The sequence below is a fragment of the Sparus aurata genome, unplaced genomic scaffold (assembly GCF_900880675.1).
Source record: "Sparus aurata unplaced genomic scaffold, fSpaAur1.1, whole genome shotgun sequence".
Taxonomy (NCBI): Eukaryota; Metazoa; Chordata; class Actinopteri; order Spariformes; family Sparidae; genus Sparus; species Sparus aurata.
The window spans coordinates 427,452-447,445 of record NW_022045250.1 but is presented as its reverse complement, the minus strand read 5'-3'; the positions used below and the strand labels follow the sequence as shown (position 1 = coordinate 447,445).

Sequence of the window (19,994 nt, the reverse complement as noted above, 5' to 3'; positions counted from 1 at the left end):
CTTTTGTTTATTGTAGCAGGTTTAGTCATCGGGTGTTTACCGCCACCTGCTGGACTGGAGTGTGTAGCATTAGCTTCTTCTTCTGCTGATTTTTATTGAAGAAGAAGAAGAAGACGACGAAGAAGAAGAATGTGTACATTTGGAACCGTTTAAATAAAGTTGTACAAAATCAATAGAAAGGCTAAAGTTAGTTAGCATCTCTTGCTAGCAGGAACAATAATGAGCAGACTGTATCAAAGGTCAAGCAGCAGACGGACGGAACCAGCAGGAGGCAGTGATGCTACATGGAGGAAGCTAAACGCCGTTAAACACCAAAGAAGAAGAAGATGGTAACCGGAAGTAGTCGGAGACATAACGTGGTCGCACAGAGCTGGTCGGGGAAGTTTTGACAGAAACAAACTGTTTTATGGACTTTATACATTAGAATAGATTCTGTTCTGTTAACTTTATTTAACAGCTGAATTATCTGCTGCTGTCCTGCGGAGCTAATGAAGCTAACTTAGCTTGTTAGCAGGAAATAGACGGAGCCGAGCGGACTGTAAACACAGCGCACATCAGAGTGAGCAGACAGTTTTTAACGGAGTGTTTCTGGAGGAAAAGTTCGTGTGAGTCAGTGAAAATGTCTAAAGTCCAAACGCTGAGAGTTTTTATGAAGCAGCGACTAACTGCGGCTGCTGAAGAGATATTTGAGCTGTTTGAAAGAACGATAGCAGAGTACGAGGAGGAACTGTGTCGACAACGGAAACTACTGGCCGCTGTTACCGAGCCTCAGGTCCAGTTACACAGAACAGGTCGGTTCTGTTTACTTCTTATTCTCACTTTACACTTTATTACTTCTTTACTGTCACATTCACAACAGACACAGTGAAGCTGGAGCTCTCGGTTCCACCAACACTGCTCAGACAACTTGTATGAAAAGAAAAGAAGTCAAAATGATTTGATACATAATGTCAAGACATCAATAGTGGAATATACATAAAAACATGTATAATACTGTGGTAGTAGTATTACATATAATGTGTGTTATTAACATTAACACAGCTGCTCCTGGAGGTCTGTCCAGTGGACACGCTGGTAAACCAAACTCCATTCAAAAAACAGCTGTTTTAAGTTATGTCAGAAAATCTGAGATCTATTTACTGCTTTCAAACACAAATACAAGTATCACAAACACACACACACACACACTCAGAAAAGTTGAGATTCATACACTCCGGCTAAACACATATAAGTATAATGGACATTAAACATGGTCCTGAAATGATTCTGAAATATATCAAAGCTCTGCCTGCTACATTGTATTAAACGTGGGATGATTCTGTCATGATTACAATATTAATATAAGTAATAACTTTGCCGTACGTGCAGTAAAAGATTGTTTAGTGTGTTTAGCCATGATTTAAATGGATGTATTGAAGTTTGGATGCTTAATGAAGGAAATGTTAAATCAGTAGAGAAGCTGTGGTGAGCCGAGGCCAAAAGGAAGTGATACAAGTCTGTTCAGTTGAAAAGGGGAAGTTTCACTCTCACCTAACAGATTGAAACGGTCCCTGAGGGTTTACCAAAAGCCCCTAGAATCCAACCTAGCACCTGACCAAGTGCACTGATCATTTAGAGGGTGTAGCTGGTGGAAGTATCTGACTCGAGGTCTGCTCATGTCAGGTTCTGATCCAGAGGAATCAGGTAGACTTTTGGACTCAGACAGGGATCTCAGGTTTAGGGAACTAACCCTTTATAATGGAGAGCTGGTCCAGTGCCTCCTGGACAGGGGCAACAATCCTAATACTGTGGTAGTAGTATTTCATATAAATAATGTGTGTTATTAACATTAACACAGCCTCTGCTCCTGGAGGTCTGTCCAGTGGACACACTGGTAAACCACTTCACCTCCCAGTTCATGTCAGAGATTTACTTAAAACAACTCATGTTGAAACTTTTATTAAATAACTCGACCTTGTGAAATCCTTCAGCTGAACTCCAGATAGAAGTTTCAACATCAGTGTTTTTCCAGAAAAGCCCTCAGTGGGCTGGGAAAAGGTGGGAAAAGGTTTTCAGTTTTAGGTGAGTTTGCAGGAATAACAGCTCACAATCATGCAGTTATACAAACATAGTATCAAAGTGCAGAACGTCTCCACACATTTTAGAAAGTAGCGGTGCTGGTGGGAGTGACGCCGAGATCCAAAAGTGGCTGAAGGTATGTCGATTGCTGCTCAGCGGCAAATACCGATCCCCAGACTGACATACAGATTGTTGGAGTGGTATGCTGCTGTTATGCTGCTGTTATTCCACCGACACATGACGGTATGTATGTCATGTGTCGGCACTGAGAGACTGTTGGATGGGTACCGCTCCCTGATGTATATGCAACTATGATGCCACTGGGCTGGTTTGACGACAAGTACTGCCGTAAATGTGTACATTTTTTAAAATCTTTATTGACAATGCTAACTCAACACATGTCTAAATTTCTGCCTATAAACTACAGCTAATGAAAGCGCTAGCCTTAGCTAGCATGGCTAATGTTAGCCCAGCTACCATAGCAAGTCTGACTAACTGATAGCAGAAACTTTGAGCCAACCAATTGTGGCATATTATGTATCATGTTCACTAGTGAACATGATACATAATATGCCATAATGGTTAATGTCCTGTGAAGTAGATTTTATATTAAGTAATGTATTATCGTGTTCTCGTAATAATGAAAACCTGTCACTATAACCACTATTTTGTTGGTTGGCTCAAAGTTTCTGCTATCGATTGGTCAGACTGGCTACGTTGGCTGGGCTAACATTAGCCATATTAGCTAAGGCTAGCTCTCTCTAGTGTATAGGCAGAAATGTAGACATATTAGTTTACTATCATATCGCAAGAGTTCCACGTGTAATTACTGCCTATATGCCTACATCCCAACAACATACATACGTTCCTTTACTTACGGTAATGTGTTAAGTTAGCATTGACAAAAAAAATGTATACATTTACGGCAGTACTTGTCGTCAAACCAGCCCAGTGGCATCATATTTGCATATACATCAGGGAGCGGTACCCATCCAACAGTCTCTCAGTGCCGTAACAATCTCAAGCTGCACATACCGTCATGTGTCGGTGGAATAACAGCAGCATACCACTCCGAGAATCTGTATGTCAGTCTGGGGATCGGTATATGCTGCTGAGCAGCAATCGACATACCTTCAGCCACTTTTGGATCTCGGCGCTACTGGCTGGTGGTTGAAATGTTAACAGGAAATCTTTCTTCTCCACAGACGTCCAGCAGCTGTGGGAGAGTGAAGAAGAGGAGGATCCTCCTGAGCAGCAGGAGAGGAGCTGCAGTCTGGACCAGGAGGACCCACCAGAGCTGATAGACAATAAAGAGGACCAGGAGGAACTCTGGACCCGTCAGGAGGGAGAGCAGCTTCCAGGACTGGAGGAGGCTGATATCAAGTTCACACTCAGTCCTGTCCTTGTGAAGAGTGAAGAAGAAGATGAAGAGAAACCTCAGTCCTCACAGCTTCATCAGAGACAGACTGAACAGATGGAGACAGAAGCTGATGGAGAGGACTGTGGAGGACCAGAACCAGACAGGAACTTTAATTCAGTTAGTCATTTACAACCAGTTACTGATGATGAGACGTCACACGGCTCTGAACCCGAGACTGATGACAGCAGTGATTGGGAGATCCAGGAAAATGAATCCAGCTGCTCGGTTTGTAAAAAAACTTTTTCAGACAGATTTCATTTTGTGAATCACATGAGAACCCACACAGGGGAGAAACCGTTCCATTGCCCGGTTTGTGGTAAAGGATTTTCACGAAAAGATCATGTGAAACAACACGAGGTCGTCCACACGGGGGAGAAACCGTACAGCTGTTCCGTCTGTGGTAAGAAATACACACAGAAGTCGACTTTGACCGTTCACTTCAGACTTCATACAGGAGAAAACCCTCACAAGTGCTCAGTTTGTAGAAAACCTTTCAGTTCCAGACACCGGTTGAACGAACACAAGAGGCGTGAACACCAACACGGTTCTGTTGCTACGAGCTCCGAGTCTGAACCGCCTCATGCACAGCCGCTGTGATGTGCTGCTGCCTGTTTGTGTTGAGTGTTCTTACAGTTCTTACATACTGCACCTTTAAAGTTGACGATTATCGCACCTTATATGTTTGTTCATCGATGGTATTGAATTCTAACAAAGTTAAAATAGTGTTTCAGTTTACATCCAGTTTCATGTCTGTTAGGACATTTTGTGAAATTATAATAAAGTGTTTGTTCAACCACAACCTTCTGTTGTCAGAGTCATTGTGTCAGATAATTATAATTATAAATATGTGATGTGTTGATTCTGTGAAACTCTGTTCTCCGTACCAAAGGTCAAAGGTTAAATCTTCACTGTGACATCATATTTTTCCTGCAAGCACGTACATTTTTAACGTATGACCAGAAGGGAAGTGTGCGAGCGTCAAACCTCCGAGGAGCCTAAAGAAGAAGGACGGGTCACTGTGGTGCCGGTTGTATTGAAGTCTATGGGAGATGATGGAGAAACTCTTACAGCCAACACACAGTTTGTCGTATGGATTCTCACACGTTCCTTGACTCAGTGATGTGACGACCCTTCCCTCTTTTTTAAGTTTCTTGCGAGACCCCAGAAGAACGACTCGGAAGCCGCCTGTGTAATTACATCATCATGTGACGTTTGACCCTGAACCCTCAGTGTGAAAGAAGCTCCTGTAAAACTGTGGTTGCAGTTTGTTGAGCGTCACAACCTTCATTTAATCTTTGTTTAAAAAGGTGGAGAAGCTCGGTGAGACTGCTGCCAGCGAGTGGACGTCAGGGAAAACATCAAACTTTCTGCAGCTTCGTCCGGCATCAACCAGAAGTTTCTCTCACGACTCGCTGGTCCGAAGTCGAAGCTCAAATCTCAAGACGAGCAAACTTTTTCCTTCAGGACGTCTCGACTTTGGAACGAGCTACACAAGAAGAATCACAGAATCAGTGAATTCTTTTAAATCACCTCTCAAAACTCATTTTGCTTTTAAGTGAAGTCAACAGTCTATTTATCTGTTTGTGATTCCTCGGATGTGATGTCGTCTGTTATTGATTTGTTTTGTTTTATTTATCATCCGTTATTATTTTTACTGCTCTTAATCTTTATATCGTCCAATATTCACTTTATTCGTTAATCTCTTCATGCTGTGATTTTGCCTGTTTTACCACTTTTAATCCTTTTACTTTACCTGCTGTTGCTTGTTTGTCAAAGCACTTTGCAAACTTTTTTTTTATTTGCTATTTAAATAAAGATCATTATTATTATTATTATTATTATAAACCGGTCATACAGCAGCACTTGTGTTTTTCACACCGTAGAGAATAAATACATTTTATATATTTCTGTGTGTCCTTTATTAACTTATACAATCGGCGTTCGGGTGAGTAGAATTACAGATTTCTCTTCAAAGAATTTGGTTTCTAAATATTTTAATGCAGAAATCGTACACAAGTTTTTAAGTGAATCGTTTAAATTCATGTTAAACCTGGAATGAGGTGGATTTCTTCTAAATAAAGTGTTTCTGTTGTGTTTTTTTATCAGTTACACCAGAACACACGTCCTCCACGTCGTGTTTGTTCTCTTGGCTGAAGCAGAAAAATAAACGTAGTTTCAGTTTCAAGTCAGAATCCAAAGAAAAACACACGTTCTGATGTTTGGAGAGTTTAATCTGAAGCTTTATCGTCCAGAGTAACAGCAGGTTTTACACAAAGCACCTCGAGATGTTTTCAGAAACGTTTTGTAACAACACATGTTGAGCTTAATGCTGGATAGGAGACAGAAAATGCTTTTGGAGCTATTTAAATACATTTTGAAATACACGTGATACTGTAAAGAAATGTAGAAACAAATGTAAACAACTTAAACAAATACAACTTGAGAGACTGAAGCAAACTGACTGAACTGATCAGTGTTGAATCAAGTGTTGCCTCAGTACTTCAGTCATGCTGGAAGAAGATACGATACAAAAGTACACAATAAACTCAAAACTCTCTCAGTGGAAAAAGACTTAAAATATCAAGTTCAGTAAGAATGAGGAACTCAGACCTCAGTCAGTCTCAGACTTCCTCTCTCTGCAACAGGAGAGGCAGCGACAACATGATAATAAAACAGCTACACAATGAAATGAATACATAAAAAAACTGATAACTGTGGAGGTTATAAATACTACAGTATTTAATAATCTGGTACATAACACCGGGTTTCTGTTAGAGATGGTTTCAGACTCGATCTGAATCGGACGTTACATCCCGATCAGGGTTTGGATATATTTATTTATATGTACGACCATTTCATGAGATACGGCAAATAAAAAACAAACACTCAAAGAATACAACGAGTTCACTCAAGCAACACAGGCAAAGACACCGAAGCAACAAACACTCGCAGATACTTTCAAAAGAGAAGTGAAATATCAGCGACATGGCCAAAAATATTACAGAGAAGGTCATAAAATTAATCTCTCTGGATAACCAGCTCGTCTCCGTGATACAGGATCAGGGTTTTCTTCATCACCTGGAGTTTTTGAATCCCCGGCGTGTCCCATCGTCTCCACATTACATCACACTGACTCCACTTTTGAGAAGGGGTGGTTAATCAGCCCAATTTCCTGATTCGATTCAATTCCGATTATTGAAGTCTCGATTCGATTACAAATAGATTTTCGATTATTAACGATTATTGATCTTCCATTTAACATCAGTCAGCTGCTGAATTATTTTACTTATCTTTTGAGTAACACCTCACAGCACCTTCAATATTGTACAGTGTAACTGTAATATCAAAATTATTATTTTTCACTTTGTTTTAAATGTAGTCTTTCACTGTCTTTCAAGAAAGAGTTGGACTCATGTTAGAAGCATTGTTGGTGACGAGAACCAGGGCGTGTTTCTCTATTCCCCACTCGTCTGCCATTGCTTTGAGAAACTCACACATATTTGCGCTTGTGTGGCTATCATCCATAGCTCTCGTCTGAAGTACGTAGGACATTAGCTTCCATTAACTGCTGACATAATGAGCTGTAACGGTCACATATGAGACTGTAGCTCTGGATGTCGAGGCATCGCAGGTTATTGCTACCCTGTGAGCAGAGTTGAGGGACTCTTGCATGGAAAGTTTTGTCTCCTTGTAAAGATTTAGAATCGATTTAAGTGTGAAAAAGCTCCGGGATGGAATAACATATCTTCGCTCCAGACTGTGGATCATGAAGCGGAAGCCAGTAAGAGGACGACTCCAGTTTGTATTACTATTTAAAAAATAAATAAATACTTTTTTTTTGATCGATCTTTGAAAATGTAATAATCAATTAATAATCGTCAACATTATAATCGCGATTAATTGTTTATCAATTTTTTTCACCACCCCTACTTTTGAGTTACAGCGTGTTGTATGCGCACTAGTTTGGTGGGTTTCATACAGCAGAGCATGTAAAACAGACAGTCGAGGAGATGCTGAGCGCTGTGAAATAGACGAGCAACGCGTCCACGTTATTTTACGTGACAACGTAAGGAATCTGTAAAAGCAGTGGATGATATGGAGACAACAAGCGTGAGCTGCGTCTCACACACTTCAGCTGCTGTCACAGCGCAGCATATCACACTCACCTGCTAACACAAGGAAGGTGGAGGCCAATGTTGTGATAGCATGCAGAATAAGAAAGACCCATATGAAAGTATAGACTTCGTTTATACAAAGTAAAAAACCTACTAAGGAACAGCTTGGATGCAGGTACTTTGTTTCTTAATGCAGCTGTATTATCCAGGAAAATATTAGTTCAGGCTGAGTATCGGATCGGAACTCGGTATCAACATTTACTGAACATTAAAGGACTCGGATCGGGATTTCACAAACCTGATCGGGACATCCCTACACCCAACATCATATGAGATAAAAGAAGAAGCACGTCCTCTTTTATCATCTGTATCACAGTGTTAAAGTGAAACTCTCGTTCTTTTTGTGAATTAACCCGAGACAAACGTTTGTTTAAAAGCATAATCATGACGAAAGAGGCACTTTTAAGATTTACCATATTTTCTTTTCTGGGTCAAACTCATTTTCAATTTTACCCTAGCATCAAAATCTCTATTTTTAAAACAGTAAGAAGTCTCAACACAACATGAAACTTTGCTGGTAGCATCACCAGGGTCTCTACACATGAACACGAGCATTGAGAACATTGTTTGTGTACACAGAGTTTACTAAAAAGAAGCTTTTTGAACAACTCACGTTAGCAGTAGCTTGTTCCGCTCGCCGCCGTCCTGCCAGTGGAGAAGTGTCGATCTCAGAATGTGACGTAACCTGGAGGACAGTTAAGGTGGAACTACTGTCTTCCAGCAACAACTATCCACGCCAGATCTCACGTGACTTTTCCTGTTTTTGATTTTAGTATTGTTTCTTACTGTTTTGTCGTTAGCGAAAAATGATATTGACCTTGAAGTTGAAAAAGGAGCCTCATATAAGAAACAATACTGAAATAAAAAGCTGGAAAAGTCACGCGAGATCTCGTTTTACTTGGGTACATTCACAAAAAGAACCTAGGTTGCATTTTGGCGAGAGTTTCACTTTAACTGATCAGTGTTGCCCTCAGTATTTCAGTCATGCTGGAAGAATTGGACCAACAAACATCTCTGTCACTTCATGTACTTTGGCTGCTCTCACCGACACACTTGTGTATTTTGCTGGTGTAAAGCCGAGTGAAGCTTTTGTTACAAACGCTGCAGCTGTATCGTTTCTCCCGTGTGTGTGTAGTCGAGTGTCGTCTTAGAGTTTCGTGTCGTGCAAACTTTCTACCACAAACTGCACAACTGAAGGGTTTCTCTTCACTGTGGAGTCTCATGTGTACACTTAGGTTCCTTTTGAGAGTGAAACGTGCTTTACAAACAGAGCAGGCGTGAGGTTTACCACCTCGATGAACTTGTAAGTGTGATGCCAAATTTGAGCGTTGTGTGAATCTTGCGCCACAGAAAGAACAACTGAACGGTTTCTCCCCCGTGTGGACAACAAAGTGTCGAGCCAGATGTTCCTTTTGTGAAAATCTTTTGCCACAAAATGAGCAACTGAACGGTTTCTCCCCTGTGTGGGTTCTCATGTGCTTCACAACATGAGATCTGCGTGGAAAAGTCTTTTTACAAACTGAGCAGGTGGAACCTCGTTCCTCTGAATGGACCTGAGGTTTCCTGGTCTCCCAATCACTGCTGTGATCAGTCTCAGGTTCAGAGCAGTGTGACGTCTCATCATCAGTAACTGGTTGTAAATATCTTTCTGGATCGGAGTTCCTGTCTGGTTCTGATCCTCCACAGTCCTCTCCATCAGCTTCTGTCTCCATCTGTTCAGTCTGTCTTTCATCATCTTCTCCACTCTTCACAGGGACAGGAGTGAGAGTGACCTTGATATCAGCCTCCTCCAGCCTTGGAAGCTGCTCTCCCTCCTGACGGGTCCGGAGTTCCTCCTGGTCCTCTTTAATGTGTGGCAGCTCTGGTGGGTCCTCCTGGTCCAGACTGGAACTCTCCTCTCCATCAGCTTCTGTCTGCATCTGTTCAGTCTGTCTCTGATGAAGCTGTGAGGACTGAGGTTCCTCTTCTTCTTCACTCTTCACAGTGACAGGAGTGAATGTGAACTTGATATCAGCCTCCTCCAGTCCTGGAAGCTGCTCTCCCTCCTGACGGGTCCAGAGTTCCTCCTGGTCCTCTTTAATGTGTGGCAGCTCTAGTGGGTCCTCCTGGTCCAGACTGGTGCTCCTCTCCTGCTGCTCAGGAGGATCCTCTTCTTTACTCTCCAACAGCTTCTGGACGTCTGTGGAGAAGAAAGATTTCCTGTTAACATTTCAACCACCAGCACTGCTACTTTCTAAAATGTGTGGAGATATTTTGCACTTTGATACTTTCCTCTCACTGAACCAACACTAAATGTCACTTTTCCTTCAGACTACTTCAACATCTATGTTCTGTATAAATACTGTTTGTATTACAGCGTATTTGCGAGATGTTATTCCTGCAAACTCACCTAAAATCCAAAACTTTTTTCCACTTCATGTTAGGGCTGGGTATCACCAGGTACTATCACGATATTTTGCCAATGATAACGATAATATCACGATACAGCGATTCTGCGATAATCGATATATTGCAAGGAATTTCATCCACGATACATCACAATATCTGTGTCACTGAAGAAATTCAGAATTTATTGACTGCACTGAATCCATTTCACAGGAATTACAAAACATTGTCAATCAATTTCACATGAATGACAGCCAAGTAAACAAAGAGTGTATTGCACAGTGTTTCTTCTTAACACACACACTGACTACAACTATCATTAAATATCTATATGTGTGAGTTTCAGAGCTACTTAAACCATTTTTTACATTTTATTTGGTTGTATACCTATGTTTGAATAAAGATGAAGCTGTCCTCCGAAGAGGGGTGGTGGTGGGCCAAAAAAATAAAAATAAAAAAATAAATATATATATGTTTTTTTACATTTTTGAATATCAATATTTGGCACCAGTGTATCGATAACGTACCTCAAGACGAAATATCGCGATATATCGTAGTATCGATATTTTGGCACACCCCTACTTCATGTCAGGGCTTTTCTGTTGAAACTTCTATCTGGAGTTCAGCTGAAGGATTTCACAAGGTCGAGTTAATTTAATAGAAGTTTCATCATGAGTTCTTTTAAGTAAATCTCTGACATGAACTGGAAGATGAGTTGAGTTCATTTCTTCACAGTCTGTCAGTTCGGGATGACTCTGATGAGTTTGACCCTCTTTACACTTCAGTCTCTTTATCACCACTGTACACCTGCCAAATTAAAAAGAGTCTTTGTAAAGTTGTAACTACAGTTTTGATGTGGAAAAAATAAGGCCTGACCTTAAAACAGCTGTTTTTTGAATGGAGTTTGGTTTACCAGTGTGTCCACTGGACAGACCTCCAGGAGCAGCTGTGTTAATGTTAATAACATACATACATTATATGTAATACTACTAACACAGTATAATACATGTACTGAAGTTTTGACATTATGTATTAACAACTCAAAGCTAATGAAAGAGCTCGCTGTGTTCTCCTAATGAAGAAAATCTGTCAGTAAAGTTTTTGCTATCGATTAGTCAGAGTGAGCTAATATTAGCCACGTTAGCTTAGGCAAGCTCTGTCATTAGATTTAAATTAATCATAGGCAGAAATTTAGCCATATTATTTTGCATAATGCAACAACATAACATACAACAGAATGTATAGATTCTTTATTAACGGTGTTAAATCAATAAACTGTCAATGAATGAACACATTCAGGGCAGTACTTGTAAAACCAGCTCAGCGGGATTAAATTTCCATATTCACCACCCAGCCAACAGTCTCACATACTGTTCTCTGCTGGTAAAGTGAGAAGAAGAAGTAAACAGAACCGACCTGTTCTGTGTAACTGGACCTGAGGCTGGAGAACAGCGTCCAGTAGTTTCCGTTGTCGACACAGTTCCTCCTCGTACTCTGCTATCGTTCTTTCAAACAGCTCAAATATCTCTTCAGCAGCCGCAGTTAGTCGCTGCTTCATAAAAACTCTCAGCGTTTGGACTTTAGACATTTTTAAAAAGTCACACAAACTTTCCCTCCAGAAACACTCCGTTAAAAACTGTCTGCTCTGTGTTCACAGTCCGCTCGGCTCCGTCTATTTCCTGCTAGCAAGCTACGTTAGCTTCATTAGCTCCGCAGGACAGCAGCAGATAATTCAGCTGTTAAAATAAAGTTAACAGAACAGAATCTATTCTGATGTATAAAGTCCATAAAACAGTTTGTTCTCTGTCGAAACTTCTCCCACCTGCTCTGTGCGAGCGAGTTCCCTCTCCGACTACTTCCTGTTACCGTCTTCTTCTTCTTTGGTGTTTAACGGCGTTTAGCTTCCGGCATGAAGCGTACGTCAACGTCGCCGCCATATTGGATGTGGCAGCTCCGCCCCGTGAACTGATACAAGTCAGTGTAGTGAACTTTATAAAGCTCTTTCAACAAAGTGCTCTAAGTTAATGTCTCATTTACACATTCACACACATACGGATATATTCAGGAAACAGAGAGGAACAAAAAACAACGTCTGTAACGTTCTCTGATGATTATAAACGTTAACTACTCCTCATATGTTCAGTATACAGGCCGGCACCAAACCACACGATGTGTTTTATAATGTTTTTATGAGTGTTTAAAGCTGCTGATGTATGTAACTCTGATACTGTGATGATACATGACAGTTAAATATTTAATTTGTGTATAATAACAGATCCTGACATGTAAATGTGTCTGTCTACCAAACTGTCAACCTGTTTCATTAAACTTTAAATATGAACTGACTTCATAATATATTAATCAGAATCAGAAATACTTTATTGATGCCCGACGGGAATTTTCAGAGTTACAGCTGCTCCCATTCAAAGTCAAGAATATGCAGAAAAATAGTAGCAATAATAATAATAATTATAATAATACCGTAATAATAATAACTATATATGGTGCATATGTATAATAGAATCCTACTGCTTTACTTTTTTTTTTTACCATTAAATGTTATTGTATACATTATCATATTTTATAATTTGTCTTGGAGCTGGTCCCAGACGTGCTCTATGGGGTTCAGGTCAGGGGACATTGCTGGCCATACCATATGAGGCACTCCGACTTCCTGAAGTCGAGCTGGGACAATTCTGGCACGATGTGGTGGAGCATTATCAACCATGAACAGAAAGTTGGGGGTGTGCTGGCGGGATTGGGGGATGATAATGGGTTCTATGATGTCTCTGAGGTAAGAACGTGCAGTGACTGAGCCATCTACAATAACCAAATCTGTTTTGCGCTGACTGGTGATGCCTGCCCAGACTGTTGCACCTCCTCCACCAAAGGGAACCCTTGGGACTATGTTGACCTCGGCGTATCGCTCACCTCGCCTTCTCCAGCAACGCTGACGACCATCATTTCTGTGCAAGGTGACCCGACACTCATCAGTGAGCAGGACGGTAGATCACTGCTGCATTGTCCAGGTCACATGGTCTTGTGCCCACTGCAAACGTTCACGGCGGTGTCTTGGTGTCAGTGGAGTCACCTGCAACGGTCGTCTGGCATTCAAGCCAAAGCGGTGGAGTTGGTTTCGAATGCTTTGTCTGGAAACCCTAGTACCCCTCACATCTCGTAACTGGGCCTGCAGCTGTGTGGCAGTTGCATAACCATGTCTGAGTGCATAGGTCCTTAAGTACTGGTCATCGTTAGGGTCTGTCACTCGTGGGGCTCCACTCCTGGGTCTGTCACGAACTCTGCCAGTAGTTCTGTGTCTTGATGCAAGTCTGCTGATGACACTTTGAGACACACCAAGTTCACGAGCAACATCTGACTGCCTGCCACCGACCCGAAGGCGCCCAGGTGGCGCTGCTCGTCCGTTAAGTGACGTCGTGTGTTCATGGCTGTTTGAATGATGAACTTGGAATGACTTACTGACAATACCAGCTTTTTATACCCACAGAATGTTGAAATTGATGCCACATTGAAAAGGGATTGTCTTTTAGTTTTTTGGTAGTGGCCCCAATATGTAAGGCACACTGTACACAGTGAGACCATTACGTGGAAAACACAAAATGAGGTGTGTCTATCACCCCAATACAATTGCCTCCCTATCCCAAAACTCTCTGAAGTGAAACAAACACCGTATGTATGAAATCCACTGAGTCTCTCACAATATCCCTAACTTATTGTGAGTAGTGTAATTACTGTTTGAGATTTTCAGGTTATAATTACAGTATCAGAAAATATCAGTTTCACAGAATCAGGATATTGCACAACTATAATTATCAGTGACAATGACTATTAAAAAACGAAGGCAGGGGTTTTGTTGTTGTTGTTGGTTGAACAAACACTTTATTATAATTCCACAAAAGGTCCTGATAGACATGAAACTCATATCTTGACAGCAAAATCACAATAAACTCAAAACTCTCTCAGTGGAAACAGACTTAATATATATAATATATAAAACCATTTAAATACATTTTGAGTGAAATACACGTGATACTGTAAAGAAATGTAGAAAACAAATGTAAACAGAACTAAAACAAATACATCTTGAGAGACTGAAGCAAACTGACTGAACTGATCAGTGTTGAATCAAGTGTTGCCTCAGTACTTCAGTCATGCTGGAAGAAGGTACGATACAAAAGTACACAATAAACTCAAAACTCTGTGTGAAAAAAAACTCAATATATCAAGTTTAGTAAGAATGAGGAACTCAGACCTCAGTCAGTCTCAGTCTCTCCTCTCTCTGCAACAGGAGAGACTGCGAAAACATGATAATAAAACACAGCTATACAATGAAAGGTATAAATAAAAAGACTGATAACGTTAGAGGTTATCAAAACTACAGTCTTTAATAGTCAGGTACATATAACACCGGGTTTCTGTACCCATCCCTACACCTCACATCATATGAGATAAATGAAGGAGCACATCCTCTTCTATCATCTGTATCACAGTTTTAACTGATCAGTTTTGCCCTCAGTACTTCAGTCATGCTGGAAGAAACTGGAACAACAAACGTCTCTGTCACTTCATCGATTTTGGCTTCTCTCACCAACACACTTGTGTATTTTGATAGTATAACGGCGAGTGAAACTTTTGCTACAAACGCTGCAGCTGTATCGTTTCTCCCGTGTGTGTTTAGTCGAGTGTCGTCTCAGAGTTCCAGGTCGTGCAAATTTTTCACCACAAACTGAGCAACTGTATGGTTTCTCTCCCGTGTGAATACTCATATGTGCTCTTACTGTTCCCCTTTCTGCAAATTTTTGACCACAAACTAAACAACTGAATGGTTTCTCTCCACTGTGGCTTTTCATGTGTGCATCTAGATTCTTTCTGAAACAGAAACTTGCTTTACAAACGGAGCAGGTGTGAGGTTTTTCTCCTCCATGAACTTTTAAGTGTGCTGCCAAAGTTGCGTGTTGTTTGAATCTTGCACCACAGAGAGAACAACTTAACCGTTTCTCCACCGTGTGGACAATCAAGTGTCGATTCCGATGCGAACTTTGTGAAAATGTTTTACCACAAACTGAGCAACCAAACCGTTTCTCCCCTGTGTGGGTTCTCATGTGCTTCACAACATCCGATCTGCTTGGAAACGTTTTTTTACAAACTGAGCTGCTGGAACCTTGTTCCTCTGAATGGACCTCAGGTTTCCAGGTCTCCCAATCACTGCTGTCATCAGTCTCAGGTTCAGAGGCCTTGTCTTCAGTCTCAGGTTCCGGTTCAGAGACATTGTCATCAATCTCTGGCTCTGAGCAGTGGGACGTCTCATCATCAGTAACAGGTCTTAAATGTCCATCTGGGTCTGAGTTCCTGTCTGGTTCTGGTCCTCCACAGTCCTCTCCATCAGCTTCTGTCTCCATCTGTTCAGTCTGTCGTTGATGAAGCTGTGAGGACTGAGGTTCCTCTTCATCTTCTTCACTCTTCACAGTGACAGGAGTGAATGTGAACTTGAAATCAGCCTCCTCCAGTCCTGGAAGCTGCTCTCCCTCCTGACGGGTCCAGAGTTCCTCCTGTTCCTCTTTAATGTGTGGCAGCTCTGGTGGGTCCTCCTGGTCCATACTGGTGCTCCTCTCCTGCTGCTCAGGAGGATCCCCTTCTTCACTCTCCAACAGCTGCTGGATGTCTGTGGAGAAGAAAGATTTCCTGTTAACATTTCAACCACCAGCAGCACTACTTTCTGAAATGTGTGGAGACATTCTGCACTTTGATACTTTCCTCTCACTGAACCGAGACTAAATGTCACTTTACCTTCAGACAACTTTAACATCTATGTTCTGTATGAATACTGTTTGTATAACTGCATGTTTGCAAATTCTTATTCCTGCAAATTTACCCAAAACTTTTTCCCAGTTCATGTCAGGGCTTTTTTGAAAAACACTGATGTTAAAACTTCTATCTGGGGTTCAACTGAAGGATTTCACAAGGTCGAGTTAAATTAATAAAAGTTTCAACATGAGTTGTTTTAAGTAAATCTCTGACATGAACTGGGAGGTGAGTTGAGTTCATTTCTTCACAGTTTGTCTGCATCACTTTATCACCACTGTGCACCTGCCAAATTATAAACGAGCCTTCGTAAAGTTGTAACTACAGTTTTTACAGTGAAAAAACAAGGCTACAGTAGCTGGGCTAACATTAGCCACGTTAGCTTAGGCTAGCTCTTTCATTAGATTTGAGTTGATCATAGACGGAAATTTAGACATATTACTTTGCTGTCATATCGCAAGAATCCTGCGTGTCCTTACTGTCTATATGACGACATCACAACAACATAACATACAACAGAATGTAAAGATTCTTTATAAACGGTGTTAAATTAGCGGTGTCAATGAATGAACAAATTCAATGCAGTATTTGTAAAACCAGCCCAGCAGGATTACATTTCCATATTCACCACCCAGCCACAGTCTCACAAACTGTTCTCTGCCGGTAAAGTGAGAATAACAAGTAACCAGAACCGACCTTCTCCGTGTAACTGGACCTGAGGTTCGGTAACAGCGTCCAGTAGTTTCCGTTGTCGACACAGTTCCTCCTCGTACTCTGCTATCGTTCTTTCAAACAGCTCAAATATCTCTTCAGCAGCCGCAGTTAGTCGCTGCTTCATAAAAACTCTCAGCGTTTGGACTTTAGACATTTTCACTGACTCACACGAACTTTCCCTCCAGAAACACTCCGTTAAAAATCTGTCTGCTCACTCTGATGTGCGCTGTGTTTACAGTCCGCTCGGCTCCGTCTACTTCCTGCAAGCTAGCTAACTTAGTTTCTGAACTTCTTCAGGCTCGTCGGACATCAGGAGATAATTCAGATGTTCGACATGTTCAGATAAAGTGAACGACGCAGAGTCTGTTCGGACATTTGGACTCTTTGGTTCCGTGTGAAACAGTAAACTGCTCTGACGAACTTTCTGTGGTCGTGTTCCGTCTATATCCTCGAAGCAGCAAGCCACGCGAACCTCCTTCCCGATTCTTGGGTAACCGGAAATGAGTCCGGGGGGATAAAGTTCCCACGGAGTTGATCCGTATGTAACAGTTTCCGGTGGTTCGCTGTGATTGAATTGTTATGTGACGTAAGGACGTTATATCGCATCTGGACACAGAGTGTTCATTCATATGAAAGCAATTCAGTGGCGTTTTGAAGCATAAAAATTCCTGGATATGAAAGTACTCTTCTGTGTTGTCCAAACCTTAGAGCGCGCGCACTAGTCACTCCCGATCAAGCAGGCTAACTTCCGGTAAGCGCTCGGCGAATTCAGTGGGAAAAAACAATTTAATCTTTAATAATAGTCTCAGAAAATATCAGTTTCACAGAATGAGGATATTACACAACTATAATTATCAGTGACAATGACTCAAATTAGAACATGTTTTTTTTTTTTGGTTGAACAAACATTTTCTTATAATTTTATAAAATGTCCTGACAGACATAAAACTTGAAATATTATTTTATCATTGTTAAAATTCAATACCATCCATGAACAAACATACATGGTGTGATAATCATCAACTTTAAAGGTGCAGTATGTAAGAACTGGCCAGTAGTTGAAGTTGCTGAATACTCAAAACAAACAGGGGCCAACGTGTCACCATAGTAACAGCTAGCTGCTGCTAACTGTAGCCGCCGTTAGCTAGATAGCTTGGTAAGTTGTGCATGTGTGTGTCTGGACTGGGAGTTCGTAGCAACAGAAACGTGTTGTGTTTACGCCGTTAGCACTGGAGCTTTGGACCAGGACATATCAGGGCTAGCTGTTAGCATGCTAACTTTAGGTAGATATTTCTACAACATAACAGCCTACAGAGACATCATAATGTAAACGCTTGAATGTATTCACATTCTGTTGATAATCTTCATTCATTTGTTGATGGTTTCATCTGGAATTCTTGCATATTGCACCTTTTATTCCATGATATATCGCTGCAGACATGATACTGTGTACACAGGCGAGTGCTCGCAAATGGGTTGCTGGATTCACATTGGACCTGGCAGTACATGTTAACAGTCATATCTAAACAGCAATATCACAATAACAAAAACATTTTCCGTGGAAACAGATTTAAAATCTCAAGTTTAGTAAGAATGAAAACAACCAACAACAACAAGATAATAAAACACAGCTTAACAATACAAAGTATAGATAAAAAGTCTGATAGCTATGGAGGTTATCAATACTACAGTATTTAATAATCTTGTACATATAACACCTAATAGAACACCAAAATTCCTATGAGATAAAAACAGGCATGAAAACGGGTCAGGGGTGAAAAAGGTGAGAAGGATACGGCCCCTCTCGGGGGTCCGGGGGCATTCTCCCCCAGAAGAAAATGTTCAATATTATAAGACAGTATGAATGTATGATAAAGTATCTATATATACAGGGTCACATTATGCTATATAAGAAATGAGACTGACAACTTCTCTCATGAAATGCACAACAGCACAACTTTAATAGCGCCGCCGAGTAGGGCTGGGCGATTATGCTAAAAATAATAATCACGATTATTTTGATTGATATTGAAATCACAATTAATAAACACAATTATTCACTGATTTTAAAAAAAGGATTTATTGAGCCACCAAAACTCAACTTTAAATATAACTTTTAGAAAAACAACCAGATAGATAAGTAACAAGTAAAACAGTAAATGATAATAATATTTGTATGTTTGCGTGATGGCAACACGTACCGCTTGTCCAAAGTGTTGACCAGTGTCTTGAAGCCTGGGTTGCTAACTGTACTGATAGGGCACATGTCCTCAGCTAGCATGAATGTCACAGCCTCCGTTATCGCTCGCTGTCGCCGGGAGCCGATGGGATATGGAGCGGCATTGTAAAGAGTGTCGTCAATGGAGGACTGTGTTGCGGTGGTGGTGGCTGAAGTTGGCGCTCTTGCACTTTTTTGGGTCTTTTGCTCCTTCAATACTTTGTCATAGACCACTTTATGGTTAAATAAATGTGTGACATACTTTGCAAACAATCTCCTTCTGCTCCACGTCCGACGATTTGAAGCCAAAATGTCTCCAAATGACCGAAGTTGTCCTACCTTTCTTTTCAACTAAAGGCTCAGGCTGCTTTTCTGCCATGTTGTCAATCTCTCGCTCCACAAATTGATCCACACACTCACTGCTGCAGCTGCAGGCGACACTGGTGCGTTCACTGTGCTTTTACAGCGCAGTAATTTGCATACACGACGTGCGGCGGCATGTTAATCGTTTTTCTTCGATTACAGTGTTTTCATGATCGCGAGAAGCCAAAATCGAAATCGCGATCAAAATTCGATTAATAGCCCAGCCCTACCGCAGAGTGAAAAAAGCAAGCCCTTAAAGAGTGTGTTTTGACAAGATGAATATTTGTTTTGAAAAAGTTGCTGTCTCTCTGCTTGGAAGATAGTTGCTGGCTACACTGTGTTGATGCTGTGACCTGCACCTTCTTCTTGTGCACTTCTGTTTGACAGTGTGCCTAGTTGTTTTAATACTGGGCAGCAAGCCGCCAATTTGCCAGCCAGGTCCGCAGATTTACAGAGAAGACGGTATACTGGGGGTCTGTTTTGGTCCGCCAATTTGACACCTCAGAGGGTACACTCGCCTCCATTGCTAACTAAAACCTAGATGTCATTGGGCAACTGCGTAAGATGGGCGGAGGTGTGGATGACCTGCACTGTTGTGCGACCCACAGCTGGGGAGTTTTAAAACCAAGAAACAGCTGATCACAGCAGTCAGTCCATCACTTCATCTGCGGACGTCAAGATGAGCAACTGGACAGCCGCTGAGATCCAGGAGATGCTAGCGTCTCCTGGATCTCTGTATCTGTCTTCATTGTCTGCTTGTTGTTGTAGTGGCAAGCTACTAAAGGTCACTACTTTCAAATTAAAAGCCCCCCGCTAAGAACCCAGTTCTAAACTCCAATGG

The 19,994-nt window shown here is 41.3% G+C and overlaps 2 protein-coding genes across 5 annotated transcripts in view; one reads left to right on the top strand and one right to left on the bottom strand.

Annotated features, from left to right (window-relative positions):
• Window positions 1–283: 283 nt before the first annotated feature.
• On the top strand, window positions 284–4,277 carry LOC115578285 (zinc finger protein 436-like). The gene is made up of 2 exons (XM_030411181.1): window positions 284–791; window positions 3,264–4,277. Exons 1-2 carry the CDS (start codon window positions 620–622, stop codon window positions 4,073–4,075), a joined length of 984 nt encoding a protein of 327 aa, XP_030267041.1. The 5' UTR covers window positions 284–619; the 3' UTR covers window positions 4,076–4,277.
• A 4,252-nt stretch (window positions 4,278–8,529) lies between these two features.
• Window positions 8,530–19,994, bottom strand: part of LOC115578273 (zinc finger protein 2-like) — a 136,073-nt gene continuing 124,608 nt past the window's right edge. Inside the window, exons 2-3 of one of the 4 annotated variants that reach the window (XM_030411158.1) lie at window positions 11,455–11,651; window positions 8,530–9,832 (exon numbers count right to left, since the gene is read on the bottom strand). In XM_030411158.1, the coding sequence (XP_030267018.1) occupies window positions 8,676–9,832; window positions 11,455–11,626 (1,329 nt within the window). In that variant the 5' untranslated portion in view covers window positions 11,627–11,651 and the 3' untranslated portion in view covers window positions 8,530–8,675. Of the gene's footprint in view, window positions 9,833–11,454; window positions 11,652–13,904; window positions 15,719–16,554; window positions 18,602–19,994 lie in introns of those variants that run through there. The other 3 variants (XM_030411159.1, XM_030411160.1, XM_030411163.1) reach the window with 3 other exon arrangements.

What these genes read in the sequence shown, in the direction of transcription:
- LOC115578285 (XM_030411181.1), top strand. Translation starts at nt 620, where the DNA reads ATGTCTAAAGTCCAAACGCTGAGAGTTTTTATGAAGCAGCGACTAACT. An exon ending in GGTCCAGTTACACAGAACAG is followed by an intron (nt 792 to 3,263) that starts GTCGGTTCTGTT and finishes TCTTCTCCACAG; the next exon opens with ACGTCCAGCAGCTGTGGGAG.